This window comes from Hermetia illucens, chromosome 2 (assembly GCF_905115235.1).
Source record: "Hermetia illucens chromosome 2, iHerIll2.2.curated.20191125, whole genome shotgun sequence".
NCBI lineage: Eukaryota > Metazoa > Arthropoda > Insecta > Diptera > Stratiomyidae > Hermetia > Hermetia illucens.
This window is the reverse complement of record NC_051850.1, coordinates 355845-377507: the sequence shown is the minus strand read 5'-3', so window position 1 is coordinate 377507 and position 21663 is coordinate 355845. Positions and strand designations below refer to the sequence as shown.

The 21663-nt window shown below is 39.3% G+C and overlaps 1 protein-coding gene across 4 annotated transcripts in view; it reads right to left on the bottom strand.

Annotated features, from left to right (window-relative positions):
• The window catches only part of LOC119649661 (teneurin-m), a 229903-nt gene that overhangs the window by 44188 nt on the left and 164052 nt on the right, over positions 1-21663 (bottom strand). For 3 of the 4 annotated variants that reach the window (XM_038051917.1, XM_038051918.1, XM_038051923.1), the window contains exon 1: positions 129-1014. The exons of the other annotated variant lie outside the window; for it this stretch is intronic. In XM_038051917.1, coding sequence (XP_037907845.1) covers positions 129-312 — 184 coding nt within the window. In that variant the 5' untranslated portion in view covers positions 313-1014. Of the gene's footprint in view, positions 1-128; positions 1015-21663 lie in introns of those variants that run through there. 4 annotated transcript variants of the gene reach the window in all.

Here is a 21663-nt window from a genome sequence, read left to right as displayed (position 1 = left end):
GTTCGCGGCATTAAATTACGACATGCACTGTACGAGTCAAGCATACGACTCGAATCTGGTGTCAGGTTTCCCGAAAACCATTAGGTTCATTAGATCTGAGAAAGGAAAACGAATTCTATGGTCTTTACCTCCGCTACTGCTTCCAATGCCGCCGCGTCCTGCCGGGCCGGGCACTCCTGAAGACAGCGATGGCGAGGGCCTGCCCGTCATCGGTGCACCTCGATAGTGGTGGTTTCGTGGGTGCACGACTCCAGGTAGTATTCCATTGTTGTCGCGACACTCAAGGGTCGTTTCAAATTCGTACGCATTCATAGCGCATTCCAAATTAAATCCAAAATAGACCACGTCCAAAGAACCCAAAGTCGCACTCGACCGACACGAAGATGAAAATAGAAGAGAACGACAGCGAAACGAAGAAATATTTAATGGGAACGATGTTAGGCGTTGACCGCGTACACCCCGCACTCGCACTGCTCAATGTAAACACAAATCAAACATTTGTAAGCATCTCCACTTGATTGCTCTTTGTGCACTTGCACTTTGCCGCCACTTTCTTAGATTATGTTTTCGCGATCATCATCTCATTCTGTAAACAACTCCAGAACAACAGCAGCCGCTGAGGGCACCCGCTACACTTTCCAAAGTCCGGGCCCGACGATAAGATGCACATCTACTCCCCCGCGGCGGTATTCCACTTGACCAATATATTGCCTTTCCTGCTCGCCAATAAATTCCCAGTAAATCCACGGATGTCAGCGAACGCTCTCAATTCTATTGGCACGCACAGCACAGCCTCCTCGAACGCACACGACATAAACGCGGCTTTGTTTATCGTAGAAGCGAATTAAAATGAAAAGTAAACGCGTTACGACATTTTACGATGGATGCAATAAAACTGACCGCAGCCGAAGAGGCACTTCTCGTTGACCAACATTGCTTAGCAGGAGCAGCATTCACGCATCGTCACGCACTTCGTCCGGCCAACCGACATTCACGAAGCAAGCAATGCAGAGGTTGAATATGAACTGAGCCCGACTGGCCTAGTGTTCGTGCTTTCGGCCCCTTCCTTCCATGAAATTGCTGCTACCGTCTCCCGGCACAGCGCTGCTCTCTGGTCGGTGTGCTTTTACCCCTCTAGCGGTTTCCATTCATCCAGTCTGCCTGGCACGCAGAGAAGTAGCACACATATACATACGCATCGTAAAGGATGCCATGTTTTCAGGAGTGCAGTAACACAACTGCTGGCTAGCTGGTGCTGATCCTGCGTGCGGTGTTGCCATGTCGGAAATCTCTTATTCAAGTTGTGTATAGGAATCTTATTGAATTCGGCAATGGAACGGTGGAAAGGAGTCCTTCTCTTGACTTAATTCGCTTAAAGATTATTTCGTTTTAATCAAATGTGGAGATGTGCGACATTTTAAACAGTTCACGAAAGGTTGAAATCTATTTTGTATATATACCCGGCGTCGTTGGTGAGTATTTCTTTAGGTAAATTTTCATTTTCAAACCGAAAAGAAGCACCTTCAAAATTAGAATACCCTGGGATTAAGTTTTTATGTATAAATGTATATGTGTAAACTATATTAAACTTAAGTAAATAAATTCATAATCCATGATAGTAAGAGCATGAAGTCCATATTTCAAAGTCGACATTGTAGATTCAGTCACTTATTGTTCGAAACTTCCTTCTCGATGATATTGTACATCTTTCGTAGCCGGTGCACAAATTATCTCCAGAGGATATTCTTAAGAGGTCTATATATTTAAATAGTTTTTCTGTGAAACTTTTCTCATGCGACTGAAGTTATGAAGACGGCACCATGAAAGTTTTTCATAATCAGCCAAGGTTTACAACAATTTTAGGAACCATAAATTGCAGATTGCATGATAGTATCAGCTAGATAAACGGAACAACTATCAACCAGAATTTCTTAATCTTCTCTTCAAAATTTGCGTTGCTATTCATTCCTCAATGTTTTCATACATTGCCGGCAGTAACCATCTAGGTTTCTTAAGTTTTATTGGATTCTGTTATATTTGCTGTAAACATAATCTTTAGTCTCGTCTTAAACATATTCCCACCAAATCAATCCTCTCCGTTAAATTTGTCTGTATGTCCTGTCTTGTGTCACAGGTTCGGGTGCAAAAATCAGCTAAGAGAAATTTATATCTTGCACGAAGTGTTTAATGAATGAAGGAATTTGAACTAATACTTTACAAGAAGAAAATGAATTGAATTTATTATTTATTATCTTATCGAAATTATTATACAAAGGAATTCAATGTAAGTGGGATTTCGATCCTCTGACATTCCCCTTACGCATGGACCTGTGGTAATATATTTTAAAAAAGCTCATGTTCGTTTTTCGGCTGGCGATAACGTACCAAGGCGGGAACCTAATAATTACGGCAAGGGTAATGTTGACTAAATTGCCTCCTACAGTGTATTGTAGTTCTGTCGTGTATTGTTATGGGAAGTACTCTTACACACTTCAAGACTCAAAGCCAATTGGGTTGTCGCGAACAAGGACAATCCATCAAATCTTTGGCTTGCATAATTAGCTGTTTTTTTTTCATTCCGGTTTCAACTGCGAAAGCGACAAGTAGTTCATTTTGCAAGTGTTCAATTGTACGTACTTAAATTCTTATCTTAGTGTACCGTTACAAAGTGAATTCTTTTCATTTTTAATCAAAGATTTCACATTCTTCCGGAAAATAAGTTTATCTACAACTAATAAAAAAAGGGAGGTTGAATACAACCTCCCAGAAAACATGTTCCTAAGGGACAAGCTTAAAAGACGTAAACTGAACCCAAGAGCGGAAAAATTCAGCACGCCATCGATGCTCAAAAAAACCTAGTACTAGTGAAAATTACTACAATGAATTAGCCAAACAAGACGAAAACATGGATGAAGGTGAACAAAGTGCAACCAGTGAAGCTCCTAACCCAGCTAGCTCGACTAAACAGATACTGAAGGTAAAAGTTCCACCTATAACGTTTCCTTCGCTTCCGCGTGAAAACATCATCAAAATAATGGGAAACCTTAAAATTGAGGATTTTAACATTAAACTGATGTCTATCGGGCAAAGACTTTTGCTTAACAATTCTATTCTAAAACCTACGATCATTTAAAAGCAATTAACGCTCACTTCTTCACTCATCGCCGAGCCGACGAAAGACCAGTTAAAATCATTTTATCGGGACTGCATAAAATGCCGCCCAATGAATTGAAATATCTGCTTATAAACGAATATCAGTTGGCAGTACTTGACGTGAAGCAGTTCGACACTGATAAAGTAGGTCGGTTTAACTCATACTATCTTATTTTCTTCGAACGAGGCACAAAGCTCAGTAAATTACGAATGATCAAGTCTATATATCATACTATGGTATATTGGAACTATCACTCACGCAGAAAATCTGGCCCAACTCAATGTCGTAACTGCCAGCTTTACGGTCACGGATCATCTCATTGCCATTTACCACCTAAATGTCTTATCTGCAGTGGCGATCACTTAGTCTCAGAGTGCGAGGTTAAGGAAACTGAATCGAATCGAGTACAGTGTGCGAATTGTAAGCAACAACATTTGGCAGACGAATATGACTGTCCTAAGCGAAAAGAATACATTGCGTTAAAAAATCGAATTTCTAACCGTTCACAACCGAATAAACGACAACCAGGTGCTGATTATAATCTCTCGCAAGCTAATTTTCCACAGTTAGTATCTACAGCTGTAGCTCCTCATAATCGATCAAATCAATTTTCTAGACCCTTGCCTTCATATAGTAGTGTAGTTAGAAATAATCTGAACTCAAATCGTAACAATGCTAACATCAATGTACAAACAGACTTATTTTCTCCTCAAGAAATAATGGAGCTTACTAACGAATTAATTGTAAAACTTGCACAGTGTAATTCCAGAGCTGATCAGTTTAATGTTATTGTCGACTTATCAGTAAAATTCCTGTACGGTTAATGTCTTCACTAAAATTGGTATACTGGAATGCACAAAGCATCAAAAACAAGTTATTTGAAACTATGGATTTCATAGATTCTATTAAAATGTAAGTCGGTAAAGAACCCGCTAATTGCATCTTTCTCTAATTATTGCTAAGGTATACTTTATTAGAGTTAGTTTAGGCTAGTAATAGGTATAAGTTTAGGTCGTAAGTTGCAAGCTAGGTTTTTTTAAATTTTCCTAGGGAACTTTGAGAATTGAAGCGATTGCACTTATTAAGATTGTTTATACTGCACAACTTACCATAGCTGAAAAGACTTAGTCTGTATCACTTAAATATTGATTGTATCTGAACATGAATTTGATTTACACTAATAAAGCTATCTATCTATCTAATATCTAGCTGTTTTTTATGGACGATCGTTTCGATAGCGTTCGATAACTTGAAAGCTAAAAAAATTTGATTGTACAGGAAATAATGTATTGCACTGACCACATTTTCGAAACTAAAAAAAATATTCCTAGAATTTGGCACATGTCTGAACATGCGAGTGTAGATTTTGCCCTTTTTAAGGTTTTCTGTGAATCGATTCGATATCTGTCTGTTAGTCATACCCGATTTACTCAGAAACGTTTGAAGTTATAGTTACGAAATTGTGTTGTGTTGAATTTAAAGGGAGGCTCTCTATACACGCGGATTGAAGGTGTAAATTTTTTTCACAGAAAATGGTCATGCGGGGTATCAAATGAATGGGCTCCATTAATACTTTTCGAATTCGATATTATCCTCATATAAAGTGTACTCATATGAACGGCGTAGTTAGATATATCAAGGAATATTTTGAATTTTTAGCTAAGTATGAATGGAAGAACGTGCATAGGAAATTTTTCCCACAAGATAAACACAAAACCTTTATACCTGACGCGTCCTGCTTGCGGTATACCGGCTTATTTTAATTGAAAAAAATTTTTACAGATTTGACAACAATTAATTATTTATTCTAAACCGCGGTCAGCACAATAGCTATGTTGTTAATAAGTATGTGCTCAAAATTAGAAGTGAATCGGTCCAATAGTTTTGTATGATTTTGCACCAAAAAACACCTTTTGAGAAAAACGTATTCAAAACTTCCACCATTGAATTTTTTGAAAAATTAAAAAACAAATCTGAGTGTAATTACGCGGTATTTCTAGCAATTAAATTATTTGAAATAATTAAAACTTGCTTTTTTCTATACGCTAGTATTATTTATTGCAAGCCCAGATTTGTTAACACTGATCAAGGGAACAAGTGGTTCCTGAAATATCGGTATTTACAAGACCAATAAATAACACTAGCGAATAGAAAAAGGCAAGCTTTAATTAAAAAAGAAAGGAGCTCATAATTAATTTGCGAATCCTACATGATGATATATACCTTTTTTATTCGCTAATGTCTGCGCAGTAACTCATTTTTGTTTTTTTTTTCTGCCGATTTTTTGTTTATTATCCTTAAATATTACCCCACTATCATAAGTTTCATTTTTTAAAGTACTTTGAAGCATACCGAATGCGAGACTGAAATCAATAATATATTATTATCTGATATTCTTGGATATGTAGCAATATCACTATTTAATTTGCGAGCGAATGAACTGATATTTCCTCATTTACGAGCACTAGTCACACCTTTACGAGAGCTGAACATTTTGGGCACTTCGTGAAATTTGGGTGAACACTATAGAAAATACATTCTATATCACACATTATTCACATTTATACTCTAACAAGATGCTTATACAAAGTATATATTACATAAAACAGGCGTTCGGGCGCTCCGAAAATTATAATAGAATGGATGCGAATTAAATATTGTAGAATTAAAACAAATTTAAATATCCACTGGACATTTTAAACAGATATTCGTGAGTTACTATTCTATCAAAATATGTAAAAATAAAAATCGAAAAAAGGCATAAGTAAATTTCTGTAAAATATCATACTTTGTCTATTTGTCTAAGCGTTTGTCCCTAGGTGTTATGACAGTAATTTTTGTTTTCTGCTTTACTTTGCGGGACTCACTCAGATTTACTATGATATCTGCTAATCGCTTAGTAGCACCATATTTTCCTGTTATCCCTCAGTTTCTCGTCCAAAGATTACTGGTTTGTTGTTTCCTGACATGATGAATTTCTCATGGCTGTGTGTAATGTAACTTTTTTTTGAGAACAAGTCGATGAATTTTGAATCCTGCTTCATTCAGAAATTTGAATTAGGAAGGGACTTTTCCAAGTTTTAATCAAAGTGCGTTGTAAGAATGTGAAGAGTGATTGCGTGTTTGTGATGCAGGTTTAGTATTGACACCTTTGGCTGCATTTATTATGACTGTGAATGGTGGTATTTCTCCTGTATATCTTCTCTATATATTGAGCACTGTCGATAGTGCATACTATATATAACCAGTGCATATATCTTTGCTGTTGCACCTTCTCGTTAGTGCATAACTTTTCAATATTGAGGTACATCGTTAGTGTAATTGTGTTGCTATTGAGTTTCCTTAAAATTTCTTTAATACAGCATTGAATCAAGATTATTAGCTCTGGTCAACCACTACTCGTCTACAATATTGTCTAAAAATTCTAAATATATATTTACAAATATCTGAACAACTACTATAACATAATAGCACGGCAACACAAAGTCGGAAGAGAAATTTAATAGATCTTGGTCAATGACGGTGGCGTTTTTAATAATTACCGATTTCCGATTTTTTTTTTTTGGAAATCAAAGGAAACTTCTTTCAAAATACATCCGTTCCCTTAAATTTGTGAGTTTTATTTATTTGTCGGTGTGCTACCACTTCCCCAAATGTTGCAATGCTTGCTCCTTTTCCAGAGCTCTAAAATCCGGATTTAAATAAAAATGGAATTATTATCAAAAACGAAATATTTAATTCTTCATCTGCCGGCTATTATCGTTAAAGTTAGTTAATGATGATTTATATGGAGAAAATTGCTTAGCTCTGCATTGCCACATTCGAAGCTGGCAGCTTCGCTCTGGGATCCTTAAAAACTTGTCCTTAGACCAGCAATTTGAGGGACTAGCGTTCACGCTGGCTTTTACATACACTCTTCGGCCCATTGCGTGAGTTTCTACCGAAATGAGGCAGAAATCAGAGACGAGATAGACATTAACGGAAGGCAGCACTCCAAGATTGCTAACCGAAGTGAAAAGATGGCAAGAGCAAGGGTGGTTGTAGGGAAATGGGCAACAACAACTTTTCTTCTTCGCAGCATTACAGCCCGCACAGAATCTCGTCTACACAAAAACCTGCCATTCTGGTTTCCCAGCACAATCCGGTACGGCGCAACTCCGCATTCCATTCAAGAGAGCTCGCACGCACAGAGCTTGCGGCTGGGGAACTGCTCGATGCTTGGCTTCGAGGAATGCTCCCAATGTGATTCGATTTCTGTGAATGTGTGCACGATGTGACCCCTGACACCTCTGGCCCTGACCGAAGATCTTTTGTTTTGTTTTGCATTCTCTTTCGCCCCGTCCTTCACGCTTCTCCCATTGCCAGCTACATACTCGCACACATGACTCGATTTTCATTGATTCCAGCCTCGTTTGCATATGTTACGTTCGGATCGGGTTTGGTGTCCTTTTTCCATGCTAAGAGCTTTCAGCGAAAACTGGATAATGGTCCAAGGAAAAACGAACGCATGGAAACCGAGGAAGAGGAGTAATGACTAGAAAATAGGAAAAAATTGGATTTTCATTTTGTGAGCTTGTCAAAACGCCATAATGGCGCCTAGCTGTGCGTGTGGTAGTGTGGATTGCGCATGAAGGAAATAACATAATAGAAGTCTTTTGCTCCGGCAACTTCTTGTCTTCTCGTCTGCTGCCCATTGTGGTGCTTTATTTTTCCTTGTGCTTTGTCGTCGTGTTGGATCGTTGCGAGGAGGTCAGCTGAGTCATTTGGAAGTGCCTTACGGAGTTGACTTCGCTTGTGCTGTACAAATAATGTGCATTAGCTTAACATTCACTGGCTTTTGACTGGGATTTGTTAGGGAGATCTACATGGTCGATAGTCTGGCAACTTGCGTGTATTAATCTACTATTATAGAATTTATTTCGATACTGCCGTGATGTATGTTGCAGTGAATTCAATCAATATATTAGGAATAGTTAGTATTATCAAATGTTAACATACTTAATGCCTTGAGAGACTGAATACACTCGGCTCGTCCAACAAGGTCTGGATACTTTGGGTTCCAGGCCATGCTGGGTTGGAAGGCAATGAGGCAGCGGATGAACTAGCCAAGAAGGGAGCAGGGATGCCTTTACACGGGCCAGAACCCTTCTGTGGAATCGGAAACGGTTTCATGGCTATGAATCTAAAAAACGATGAGAAACGGTTGAGGGAACTATATTGGGCGGGCCTACCAGGGATGGAGCAGTTCAGGGTGATTATTGGGGGATACGAACCCATGCGTACAAAGGATTGCTTAAACCTCACCAAAAAGAACCTCCGAATCATAGTGGGAATTCTCACTGGTCATTGCCGGCTGAACTATCACCTAGGGAAGCTAGGGATATCTACGGACACTGCCTGCAGGTTCTGTGTGGAGGAGGACGAAACCTCTATACACGTCCTGGGACAGTGCCCGGCACTTGTGCAAAGTAGGTCGATACATCTGGGAGAACACTTAATACCAGATGCAAAGCTGAAACATCTGGAAGTGGGGAACATACTAAAGTTCCTAACGGTTACAGGCCTGCTTGAGATACATCAATAGGTACACTATAACCAGTAAAAGGGGCACAATAGTTCTTCAAGGACGCGGTGCGACTTTGCCTTAACAGAATAATAATAATAACATACTTAACGGAAGGGTGACCATTTGGAAACCCAATTCGACCATTGGGAACTCTGCTCGAATTGGAACGGCTCCGGATTTATTTAATCAATTGTGATGGAACTTTTTCATTACATTCAGCTTTCAGCATGCTTCTTTGTATGTATTTACATCCATCATCATCAACGGCGCAACAACCGGTATCCGGTCTAGGTCTGCCTTAATAAGGAACTCCAGACATCCCGGTTTTACGCCAAGGTCCACCAATTCGATATCCCCAAAAGCTGTCTGGCGTCCTAGCCTACGCCATCGCTCCATCTTAGGCAGGATCTGTCTCGTCTTCTTTTTCTACCATAGATATTGCCCTTATAGACTTTCCGGGTCCGAATCATTCGCATCCATACGGATTAAGTGGCCCGCCCACCGTAACCTAATGAGCCGGATTTTATCCACAACCGGACGGTCATGGTATCGCTCATAGATTTCGTCATTGTGTAGGCTACGGAATCATCCATCCTCATGTAGGGGGCCAAAAATTCTTGGGAGGATTCTTCTCTCGAACGCGGCCAAGAGTTCGCAATTCTTCTTGCTAAGAACCCAAGTTTCCGAGGAATACATTCGATTGGAAACACTGGACAGGAATACAAGACGATTGTCTTGTACAGTAAGAGCTCACCCTATGGTGAGACGTTTCGAGCGGAACAGTGTTTGTAAGCTGAAATAGGCTCTGTTGGCTGACAACAACCGTGCGCGGATTTCATCATCGTAGCTGTTATCGGTTGTGATTTTCGACCCTAGATAGGAGAAATTGTCAACGGTCTCAAAGTTGTATTCTCCTATCCTTATTCTTCTTCCTGTTTGAGCAGTGCGGTTTGATTTTGTTGGTTGGTTCGTCTTCGGTGCTGACGTTGCCACCATATATTTTGTGTTGCCTTCATTGATGTGCAGCCCAAGATCTCGCGCCGCCTGATCGATCTGGATGAAGGCAGTTTGTACATCTCGGGTGGTTCATCCCATGATGTCGATATCGACAGCATAGGCCAGTAGTTTGGTGGACTTAAAGAGGATCGTACCTCTTGCATTTGCATCAGAATCACGAATCACTTTCCCGAGGGCCAGCTAAAAGAGGACGCATGATAGGGCATCCCCTTGTCGTAGACCGTTGTTGATGTCGAATGGTCTTGAGAGTGATCCTGCTGCTTTTATCTGGCCTCTCACATTGGCCAGGATCAGCCTAGTCAGTCTTATTAATTTCGTCGGGATACCAAATTCTCTCATGGCCGTGTACAGTTTTACCCTGGCTATGCTATCATAGGCGGCTTTAAAGTCGATGAATAGATGGTGTAACTGTTATCCATTTTCCAACAGTTTTTCCATCGCTTGCTGCAGAGAGAAAATCTGATCTGTTGCTGATTTGCCTGAAGTGGAGCCTCTTTGGTATGGGCCAATGATGTTCTGGGCGTATGGGGCTATCCGGCCTAGCAAGATAGCGGAAAATATCTTATAGATGGTACTCAGCAACGTGATACCTCTATAATTGCTGCACTGTGTGATATCTCCCTTTTTATGTATGGGACAGATAATGCTTCGTTGCCAATCGACAGGTATTGATTCGCTGTCCCATACCTTGAGCACAAGTCGATGAACCACTTGGTGTAACTGGTCGCCTCCATATTTAACCAATTCGGCTGTAATTCCATCGGCTCCTGGCGACTTATGATTTTTTAGCCGATGAATTGTACGGACTGTTTCTCCTAAACTTGGTAATGTATTTATATTACTGATGATAAAACTCTATTTTGCCAAAATCATATTCCAAGAAAGGGTATTAAAAAATGCTCCTTCAGCGCCACATTTTCGCGCATTTTTCTCAAAATCGGAAAGTCTAGATTTCTTTTGCATTGCTTCGTTCGTTATAGGTTCCCAAATTGATTGAATGGATGATTTTTCGTTATTGTTATTTTGGTCCACTGTAAAGCAACGTTTCTAAATTTACCCTCAGTATTTTTCAGGATAGTTTAGTAGGTTAGTAAGGTCTGACGAGGGGAGGAGGGAAGAGGATGATTCCTCCTGGACCGATGTTTTATCTGGTTTAGGGATTCGGAATAGATTTGCATGTGGTTGTTATTCACTCCTTGTGGGGTATAGTGCGGCAACCACACACGCCATCGTTCGCGGTTTGCTGAAATGCTCTTCAACTCTATCAGAACTTCTCGAGACCCGAGGTATTTGGGGAAACATGTCATAGTCCATTGAATTCCACGTTCCACGTTCTCCGGAGAAGACAGCATTAACGCCACCGATAAAGAGATAAATAATACTGCTGGCAAGATGCAACCCTGGGGGACTCCGCTTTGGGACTCAAATTCCACTGAAATTTTACTTCGATCCAGCACGTGGCATTTTGCGCTCTGATAATAGCTATTAGTTTTTCCAGATTGTTCCTCTCCCCTCCCACACTAGCTGTTCACGCTGTCGAAAGCCCTCTCGAAATCTATGAACCGCAGGTTACGCGAAAACCTAAACTCCCCGCACTGTTCCAAAATGATCCGCAGGGCGTTGATGTCGTCAATATAGAAGGATCAGGAGCAGAAACCAGCCTGCTCTCTATCGATCCAGCTTTCGAGGTGTTCTTTGATACGTTCAAAACTGGTGCCCTTCTTAGGAATCTTAACGATCATCCTCTATTCACCACTCGTCCCCGTTTTCTTTGCGATTCTACTCATGTATGAATATTTCACATAAGCATGCAAAGGGGTATTGATTGGTCAGTTTAATATAGGAGTTATGGAGAGAAATGGTTAATTCGCAAAAAGTGCGATACGGCCTCAAATTCATGGTGTTGAGAGGAAAGAGGGGTTTACATAATAGCCTCATTGATGGTTGCGCCAAATATTCAGGCTTAGGATAGATATTAACTGAAATGAAACAATAGATGTAATTTGAACTCAATTTTTGAAGAATGTTTCAGGTTTTGCATTCCCAGGCCACTTCTCGAGTTAGGATTCACTATAGCAATGATGTATGGATCACACAGTAGACTTTTAGATCTAAAACATGAGCGTTCGGCGGACAAACCGTATGGAATTGCAAAAGGCGGCTCTGTGTTAGCTATGATAGGCTGTGTACATGTGTATAGTCGCTCCGTTTCTTCAAGTATTAATTGTACATAAATCGAAATCATGTTTAGGTAGCCTGGTGTGTCATGCCCATGATTGCTAATAACCAACAAATGCAAGGAAGCGTCGCTCAATGTTAGATTTTGTGCTGTATCGGCATTCTTCGGGACTTCACTGGTGCCTATTTCTTAGTACGTTTATGAGAATTACCTTTACATTGCATTAATGAGGATTGTCTCTACAGTGACCATCAGGTAATTTCAGTTCATCTGTGGAGGAAGCCTGTAGGAAAACTGCAAAGCCAAAAAGGGATGATTGGCAAGCTGGCTAGCGAAAGCGATGGTCCAGTAAATGTATGTAGAGGTGTAGTTAAATTACGTATATACCCAGAGAAAGATTGCTACAGAAGCAAATGCAACTCAATGTCGAGGTGGTGCATATTCCCTAACAGAAAGCCTAATTACTGGTGAAATATGGAAGCAATTAGCTTTCGCTGGGCAGTAGGTACAATTCTTTAACTCCGCCATGCTATTAACAAAGCACGCTGGTCCGAAGCCTAAGTAATGGGGGAGGGTTTGAGGCAACGGAAAGAAAGGGAAAGATATAAATAAAGTATAGTTGGAGTTATTCCACTATGCTAAATCCTACCTGATCTCTCTTGGTGACCGACTGGATAGACCGACCAAGAAAATGCACCCAATGTCGTTAGAAATAATATGACCGGATTGAGTAACAAGCCTCGGAAAAATTCTAGGGCGTCCACCTCTGCGTTAAGGACAAGGACGGTACTTTGCTTACCGACTGTAGAGCCGCGACGGATAGATGACGAGAGTGTTTTGAGCAGATTTCAACTAAAGAATTTGTTCATCCTCCACTTCCACAAATATTGCCGACATTTGGAGCAGTTTAAACTGTCAGCGCAACTTTAGTTTGCCGGCCGTGATGCAGTAGGCGAATGCTCCAAAGGCCTAATTACGGCGATCAGACCCGAGTCTGCACGGGGACTCATCTGAAGTGACAAATTGGTCACGAAACCTTACCAGGGGTATACTGGTACCATGGTAACCGGGATAGCTCCTGGACTCTCATACTTCGGGTGAACTCCCGTTGTATGTGAGTACAGCTCGGTTGTTTGCGGTTGGTCTCCCCTAGTGGGAGTTTCGTGGTGGTTGTGGTTATGCTGAAGGGAGAAGAGATCTTCGGGCCTCGCATGGTGTTGCGTTTTAACACGGGTGCCGTACTCCTTAGTTCGGTAGAGATTTAGGTAATTCTTGCATCCACCAGTATGAATGCTAAGCCATGCACTTGGTATAGGCTGGTACCGTTGTTACTTGTCTCAGCGGGGCTTTGATTGTGGTCACAAAATCAATCCGTGTCTGAAGAGGACCGGAGAATTAAGTCTCCACGACAGGTACCTACGTTGAACACCCAAGGGCTTAACTGTAAAGTTGAGGAGGCAATAAAACGAATGAAATTGGGGAAAGCAACAGGACCTGACGACATCGCATCTGAGCTCTGGAAAGCGAAAAGCTGGGACCCAACACTGAGGCTTAGTGAATTTTTTAATCCGGTTATTCAGGAAGGTAGAATACCAACTGACTTGCAAGAAAGTACCACAGTTCCAATATGGAAAAAAAGGTAGTCCAGCAGAAAGTTCAAATTACCGTCGGATCCGGTTACTTTCCCATACCTCGAAGATTTTTGAACGCATTCTTGATAACCGAATTCGCGAAATCGTTGGAATAACCGTGAATCAAGCCGACTTTATCAAGAACTGCGGAACTAGTGACGCAATACACGCTGCGCGGTTACTCATGGAGAAACACCGTGAGAAACATCGCCCTCTTTACATTGCATTTTTGGATCTGGAGAAAGCGTTTGACCGTGCGCCACATGAACTCATCTGATAGTGCCAGAAGAACTCGTGCGTTGGGTTCAATAGTTCTACCACGATCTGAAAAGTAAAGTAGGAAGTATGGCGGGTGTATCAAAACCGCTTCGTGTCTCTGTTGGTGTTCATCAAGGAAGTAACACTCCTTTTTGTTCTTGTTATGGACACCGTCACACGGGACCAGCGTCCAGTGCGTCCACTGCTTTATGCAGATCATATTTTCCTAGCGTCTAATAGCAAAAATGATCTCGAGTAATTTATCCAAAAATGGAACGATCCCCTCATGTAACACGGTCTCAAATTGAATCTGAATAAAACTGAGTTTTTGACCGATCCACATGAAACAGGCACAATCACTGTCAGTGGCAGTGACCCGCCCAGAACTGGGCGATTTAGATATCTCGGGTCAGTGCTGTCAGCCAATGGAAAATTTGCATCGATCGTGGAAAAACTGCGAGAGAGGCGGCTCCGATAGTATGGCCACGTAATTCCCGCTAACGAGAATTTACTTGCCAAGATTGGTCTGAACATCGAAGTCGATGGTAAGCGACGAAAAGGCCGGCCGAAAGAACGGTGGTTTGATACGCTGGATGGGGATTGAAAAGCCTAGCGATTGCATCCAGATCAGGCATTTGATAGAAGCAAATGGCGAAATCGACCCCGATTATGAACGGGATAAAGACTAAAGAAAAAAAGAGGTAGGTAAGATTCATTAAGAAGGACAGAAGAAGCGTGTAAAAAGCCGAAAGAACCCCCAAGCTATTGTAGCTTGGGGGTTCTTATTTAGGGGTTAAGAGGTCCGAAGTCGGCATCCACCTGAGGTCGGATCGGATCAAATGGAGAGCAACCCATTTGGACGGTTTCCTTGGTTCACAGGCACCTGTTTTCGCGCTAAGCACCCAAGCACCAAAAATTTAAAATCGACGAAGCTGCCTTACAGTATCGTACAAGGGCAGAGGAAACTCATCAGACAATGATGCTTCACTTGCTCTGAGGCATCTTCGGTTCATATCTACTTCATATTGGACCGGACCAAATGGGAAGCATAGCCTCATATTCCCAGTTATGGGCGCCATGTTAAATTAGGAGGCAATCGCAAATCTTAAAGGGGAGCCACATTGTATGCAGAACAACATCTAAGGATGCTTCTGCCAAGGAGTTGACGAGTTCGGGATAGAGTGAAATGGAAAGACAGACTGCTTAGTTGACACGCATTTGATTTCTCCAAAGAAGGAGTAAAGAAATTGAAGTCATTCATTGATATCTTTAGCATTCACTTTCAAGTGAGTATCCTTGTTTTTAAGTGGAAATTTTGAGCAATGCTGAGAGCTTTCTAAAGAGAAATATATATTTAAAAATTGATTAAACATAATTTTCTGTGAATAAATATGTGAAAACCTATCACGAAGAGTTCATGGAAGAATTGAATATCCATACATTTTATGTTACCGAAAATTGTTCCGATGTTTCACAGATTTTTATTCAATCTGATAATGCATTCGAAATCGTAATAAATTTCCGAAAAATTCTGGGAAAAGTACCCATGAATCTGATGATTTTCATGTGATATTTTAAAAGCTTTAATTATATTACATTAAAAGTAGAAATTCGCAACATCATGAAATGGTTGATAAAATACAGATAAAACATGAGGTTTGATATAATTACTTTATCTGGTAGTCTCCTGTTCGAAAATTGGATTGCAGTTTAGCTTTTTGAGTTTATAAAAACTCTGGGAATAAGTGATGATAAAATTATAGGTGACTGTTTTTTTAAATGCATGTAATTTTGAAAGGTGTTATCAGAAGAAAAGTATGTTGAGTCGACTTACACATTCGTTCTATAGATTATATTTCCAAGGATACTTGGAAAGTGGTAGGGGGAGGATCCGGATTTCTTTCAACATTTTTACCTATGAATATCAATATTATGATATGAAATATCTATCTATATGTATTTCAAAGCGATGAATCGTAACTAAAGCCTTACAATTATAAACACATTACTTCGTGATTTGACGGTTATAGCACAAGCGTTTCGCGTGTAGTGGATCAACCGTAGTGGATCATTTTCCTGGTGGAAAAGAAAACTGAAAACTATAAACGACTTTGAGCCTAAAATTGATTTATCCCATTCGCAGGACCAATAGTTGATGGATGAAGATAATGTTACTCTGAAAAGTCGTCAACTGAGTGGCTGATTTATATGCAAGCATGTAAGTATGTATGTGGACGTATCTATTCAGGTATGCATGAATTTCAATGTGAACGATTGATTCTGTAATGAATAATGCATTCCACATATGTACATACGTACATATAAGTTGTTCAGTGCAGAATTACATATTTTTATTGAGAAAAACACAAATCCCCAGAGCGAGTGAATATACTATAGTTGATAATAATAACATAGGAACGTGGGACTATGCAGTTCAACACCGTGTATGCTATACTTCTTCTTCTAGATGAACCAGTCCTGATACTCCCTTGCTACTTGTTTGTTTGTGCAGAACATCTGCTGTGCTGGGCACCCGGCTTGTCTCCTTATCTATATAACAACGTGATTTTCTGAACAATTTTTAAATCAAACACTTTGAACAAATAATTTTGGGTAAAAGACAAAGTTTTCTGAATGGAAAATCTCGTGAAAACTTGATAGCAGAGCATTCTGCCCCCTGCCAGTTGACTACCCGTGCAATGTCCATACATACATACTGCTGCACTCAAGAAACAATCAATTTTCATGCTGATAATGCGCATTTGCCTCATCAAAGATTCATAACGAATTCTGTTCAATTTACGCTTCTGATGACACCGAGCTGATTCCGATGGGTTTCTAGCTAAAAGGCCAGTTAGTTATCGGTCCATCCATCACGCCATTGCCTGAGCAAGAACTCCAAGTCGAGCTCGAGTTGGGAATCGCGATGGGAATCCATGGCTTTTATAGTTTTATGTATCTGAACAATACTGGCTGCAACACTCGTAGTTCAGGGCAGAAAAAGATTGTCTATCTCGACTGTCCTCATTTTCCATTCAGTTTTTCTTGTTGGTTTCTAAATAGTTTTATGTGGCGTACTTAGCGGGGTTATCTCCACAGACCAGCAGTAAACCGAATGTGGATTAGATTTTATTATTATGCTTTTCCCTTATTCCCCAAGTTCCCGCCGGAGGGAGTTTAAAGTAGATGTGTGATTTCGACATGGATTTAACATCCGTTTTGTGTGTGGTGCAGAATGCTTCAATTTCAAGAAGTAACAAAACAGACTTTTACTATTGGAGTTACCGAGTTTGAAGGAAACTTACAACATTCACGCTGATATTGAATCAAAAATGATTTCAGAGATTGAGATGAGAACACCCGAATTCCTGAAATGATTCCTCGATATTGCTCGGAATTACTTTTGGAAGTTAGTGAGAAACAAATTTGTTGCCTTAATATATTATTTGCAGTGAATCAATCTCTGTCCACATTTCAGTTAGGGAAAATCATTGGTAACACTAATTCATCCCTGAGAAACCACCATGGATTCTTATTTTCTAAGACGATTGAGGGGAATTTTAAGTGCCCATCACAACATGAGTATTTCATAGCACATCCAGACATATCTAAATATATTTTTTTCGAATGTGCTCATACATGATGATAAGTGCTATGCATTTTGTACCGACGAATGTCGTATGAATGCGTCATGCTTAATTGAAAACCAAATTTCCGTCGTTTACATATTGGGATGTTTTAGAATTGATAAAAACCATACTCAAAGTGGGCATAAAAGTCTCCAGAGCATAGTTTTATAGTTTTTTCTCAGGAGGCTGGCCCGAAATCCACTTTGTTTTGATTTATCACAGCTAAAGCGTAATGGATTTTAAATTTTTGGGGCGTCAGGGTAAACCTCAAATGAATTAGAAATTAGATTATTCTCTTGAAAAGTGAAACACTTCCATTAATTTGTTCAGATTATGTCAGCTCAGTCTTTTGTTTTAGTGAACTCCCGATTATGGATGCCTTTTAGCCTAAGAAAACAACCTTACATATTGCAAAGTATCTGGTAAAATGCCGAACAGTTTGATTTTCTTTTTAAGAGATTGTAAAATTTAAGTAGATTCTTAATTTAAATTTGAATATCGCAGATTACTTTCAGAAAACATTTTTCGAACATGGCGAAAAATATGCATTTGAAAAGTCTCTATTTCGTCATTGCTCTTTCATTGGATTATTCTTGAGACTGCGATTCAATTTTGGTATGTTTATAATGAATACTGAATAAACAAATCGGAATACTGGAAACTGGGCGCTTCGGGAATAACGGTTTTTGAACTCTGAATGAACATAAGGGGGGTTTTCAGGAAAACTTATAAAATATGGCAATTCGCTGTTATTAACTTGATTTGAGCAGATATCGGAATGGGATGTATTTTGAGGTCTTGATTTCGTATAGATCCATCATTGTGAATTTTTCCTGATTTTTCCTCATTTTTTTTGAGCTGTTTCACCTATCGGGGCTCACATTTTGGGCATTCACTTCTCTATATTTCTCCAAGTATCAGAAATTAGATCAGTTTCAAAAAACACTATCCGAGTCCTTTCATTTGATACCCAGCATGAATGGCAACGTTATGCAACACGGTCTGCACGGTCAATACGGTAATCTAAATAAAACAGAAACTTCATGACCGATCCCAATGAAAAAGGCACTATCATTGTCAGTTACCTGCCGGGAATTGAACGATTGAAATATCTCGGCATCATAAAACTGCTTCAACCCTGGTTGACAAGCAAGTTGTAGCGAATTTGCACGTCTGTAGGCGGTTGTCGTTCAATTACAGCATCGGTTGCAAAAGTATCACAAAAGTGATATTATTGGGCAAGCCTCAGGTTGGTAACCAAGTTATGCTATGCTGTCTGTAACATGGTTAGCCACTTGGTTGATCATTGCACGATCTTTATTCTTCAATATCTTAGAATTAAGGAAGCTGCTAATTAAGTTGCATGGTATTTAGATCTTGAACTGCAATTTGGTTGGCAACCAGGTTGCTTTGGCTAGGATGTCTTTAACAGTGGGTAACGCATAAATTTCGAATTTCGCCCTAAAAGTATAATGTTATTTTAGTAGAATTTTTAGACCAGAAGTAATTGACGAAGTACAGAAATCAAAATTTATTTTGTTTGATATTTTACGTCTATCCCAAATGAAGATGTTTGATATTCGCATAGACCAGGTGGGCTAAAAAGTTTGTAGGCTAACATAGAAAAACATTTTTTTTGAGAAAATTTGACTTTATTTTATAATATAGTTGCCTTCGAGGAGAATACAACGATTATAGCGATTAATTTTTCGATACGATTTTTGTAGTATGATTTGTCTTTAGCCTCAAAATAGGTCTCAGTTTCGGCGATTACCTCTCCATTGGCGCTTAATTTCTTTGCAGCGAGAATTATCTTGAGGTCTGAGAACAGAAAAAATCGCTAAGGGCCAGATCTGCAGAATACCGGCGATGCGGAAGCATCTCGAAGCCCTGAAGCATACCCAAACATTCATGCCCGATATGTCAAACATGTTCCTTTCCTACCTGTAGAGTCTCAGCTATCTCGATCAACTTCACTTTGGTTATCCAAAATTATTATGTGGACTTTTTTGGTGTTTTTGTCGGTAAAAGCCTCTTTGGGGCGTCCACTGCGTGTATTGTGCTTGGTGCTCATTTCACCTTGTTTAAACTTCGTTGATTTTCCGCAAAGTTCGAATAGTATTTTTTTTTTCGCCAAAAATAATAATTTATTAACACAAGAAATTCTTTTTATTCATTTTCTTCAAACTAACAAAAGTTGTTTCACCCAAAATGCTCTGTCACAAAAACGGCTGTCAAATTTTTTCATGTGTCTTTTGATGGTCAACTAAGAATCATATGGATTTAATAATAGTAGCGTATGTTAGCCTACGAACTTTTCAGTCCACCTGATATGCGTATGTAAATTGCTAAAAGGAAATAACATTCGTTTAATAATTTTTCGTAACTAATAGCTTATCAGTTCGCTTTCCTTAGTATGACATCTTCTTAATTCAAGCCCATTCAACTTATATTACGATTATTTCCAAGAAATTACAAACAATCAGTTACAATATTAAGCAAGTTATTATTATTCTGGTGGAGAGAAGACAAAGCGGAAAGTGATCGATCGATCAATAAAAAAGAAAAACAGAAAACTAAATAAAACCGAAACAAATACAGACTTATATCAATATGAAGTGTAATGGCAACAGAACATATGGGCTTGCATTGATCCTGAACGAAAGCGGATTATGCCTAGCCGTATTGGTATGTTTACTCAGGCTTGGAACCAGATAGCCACATTCTTATAGATCCCAAGAAGAAAATGTTTTTGAGAAGCCGTTGGAGCTGTGTTACCGAGTTGTGAAATGGAATTTAATTGAAAAGAATAATCTTTGTTTATAGGAATTTTTCTCAAAGAATGTTGGATAAAGTAATTCTGTGAAACGCATTTATTTACTCTAAGTTGTAAACTTTCGCTTTTTACTTTATAGTTTTTAGTAAAAAGTTCATCGAAAACGATATCATACATTGTATATTGGGAACAATTAGCTTGCCTCCTTCAATAGCTTACAAAATTGAACATTCTCCTGTAATCTAAAAGTTCAATTTGTAATGAGTATACTATACGCACATTCCAATATGAGTTTCAATAGTTGGCAGCTCTGGCTAAAAAGATCAGTAAGAATGGTTCTTTTCATATTGTAGTGTGGCAAGTTCCAAAACCTATAAGAGGCTAAGAACGTAGGTGGGCAATCTTTTATGTTTTCCAGTTCTTTTATATCTTTTGCTGCATGCATTGCGTTTAGGTATATACTTTCTTTCTATCCTCTTTTCTCAATAGAATTGCCGCACTACGTCGTCTTACCTTCTACACACTTGAATACATATCTTGTATGGTATGTATTAACAATACATGACTTTGTAAGCATACCGTGAAGTGAAAAAGTTTAATATTTGATTTTAGTTGCGTAGGAAGCTCAAAAGAATTTCAACTTTTTGAAAGATATTTTGATTGTCTTTGTTGCTTACATACGTATGTGCATTCCTGTAATTATTCATGCAAACACAGATCACAATATCTTTTGATACTGACGGGTGATATCTAAAATAAAAGGAAGTTTTCGTATACCAAACAAATTTGAAATTTGCACGACAGTGCCTTCACATATGTATATTAATGTATGTGAAATAATACAGAATTCTAAATGTAATTAGATACATCCACAAATAGCCGCTTTTGAATTATTCTATGAAAAGTCCATATAGATTCATAATCCCCCGTTGTTAATCATTTATGTAGCGTAGGAATGGAATTAATTCTCTCATCTGTTTACGCACTTCGTTTAAGAACTGGTTGCGTCTATTGCGATAAAGGCGCCCTGGACAAAGCAACCTAGTGGTCAACAAGTTGAAATTTATTTATCACAGCCCCTGTGAATTCAGCAAATTCATTTATGTATTTTGAAGAGTAGAGATCGTGCGATTGTTATTGTTCCTTTATTATACTGAAGTTGGAAACTACGCTGCAGACAGTGCAACTTGACTACTAAACTGATGTTCTGCAAACAAATAAAAACATTTTTTGATATTCTGGGAGTTTACATAGTCAGTCGATCGAAGACCGTATACGCACGCAATCAATATGTCATTACGTAGCCAGATGCATTGCTGAGAAACCTATGCGGGTGTATATCGCCTAAAAAAAGTTATCCCTTTCCCATTTTATGGTGACAATAGGACATGACATTACAATATTTGATGAAAGAAAAATGTACACCCCTCTTTTGAATGTATGGTGACCCCCC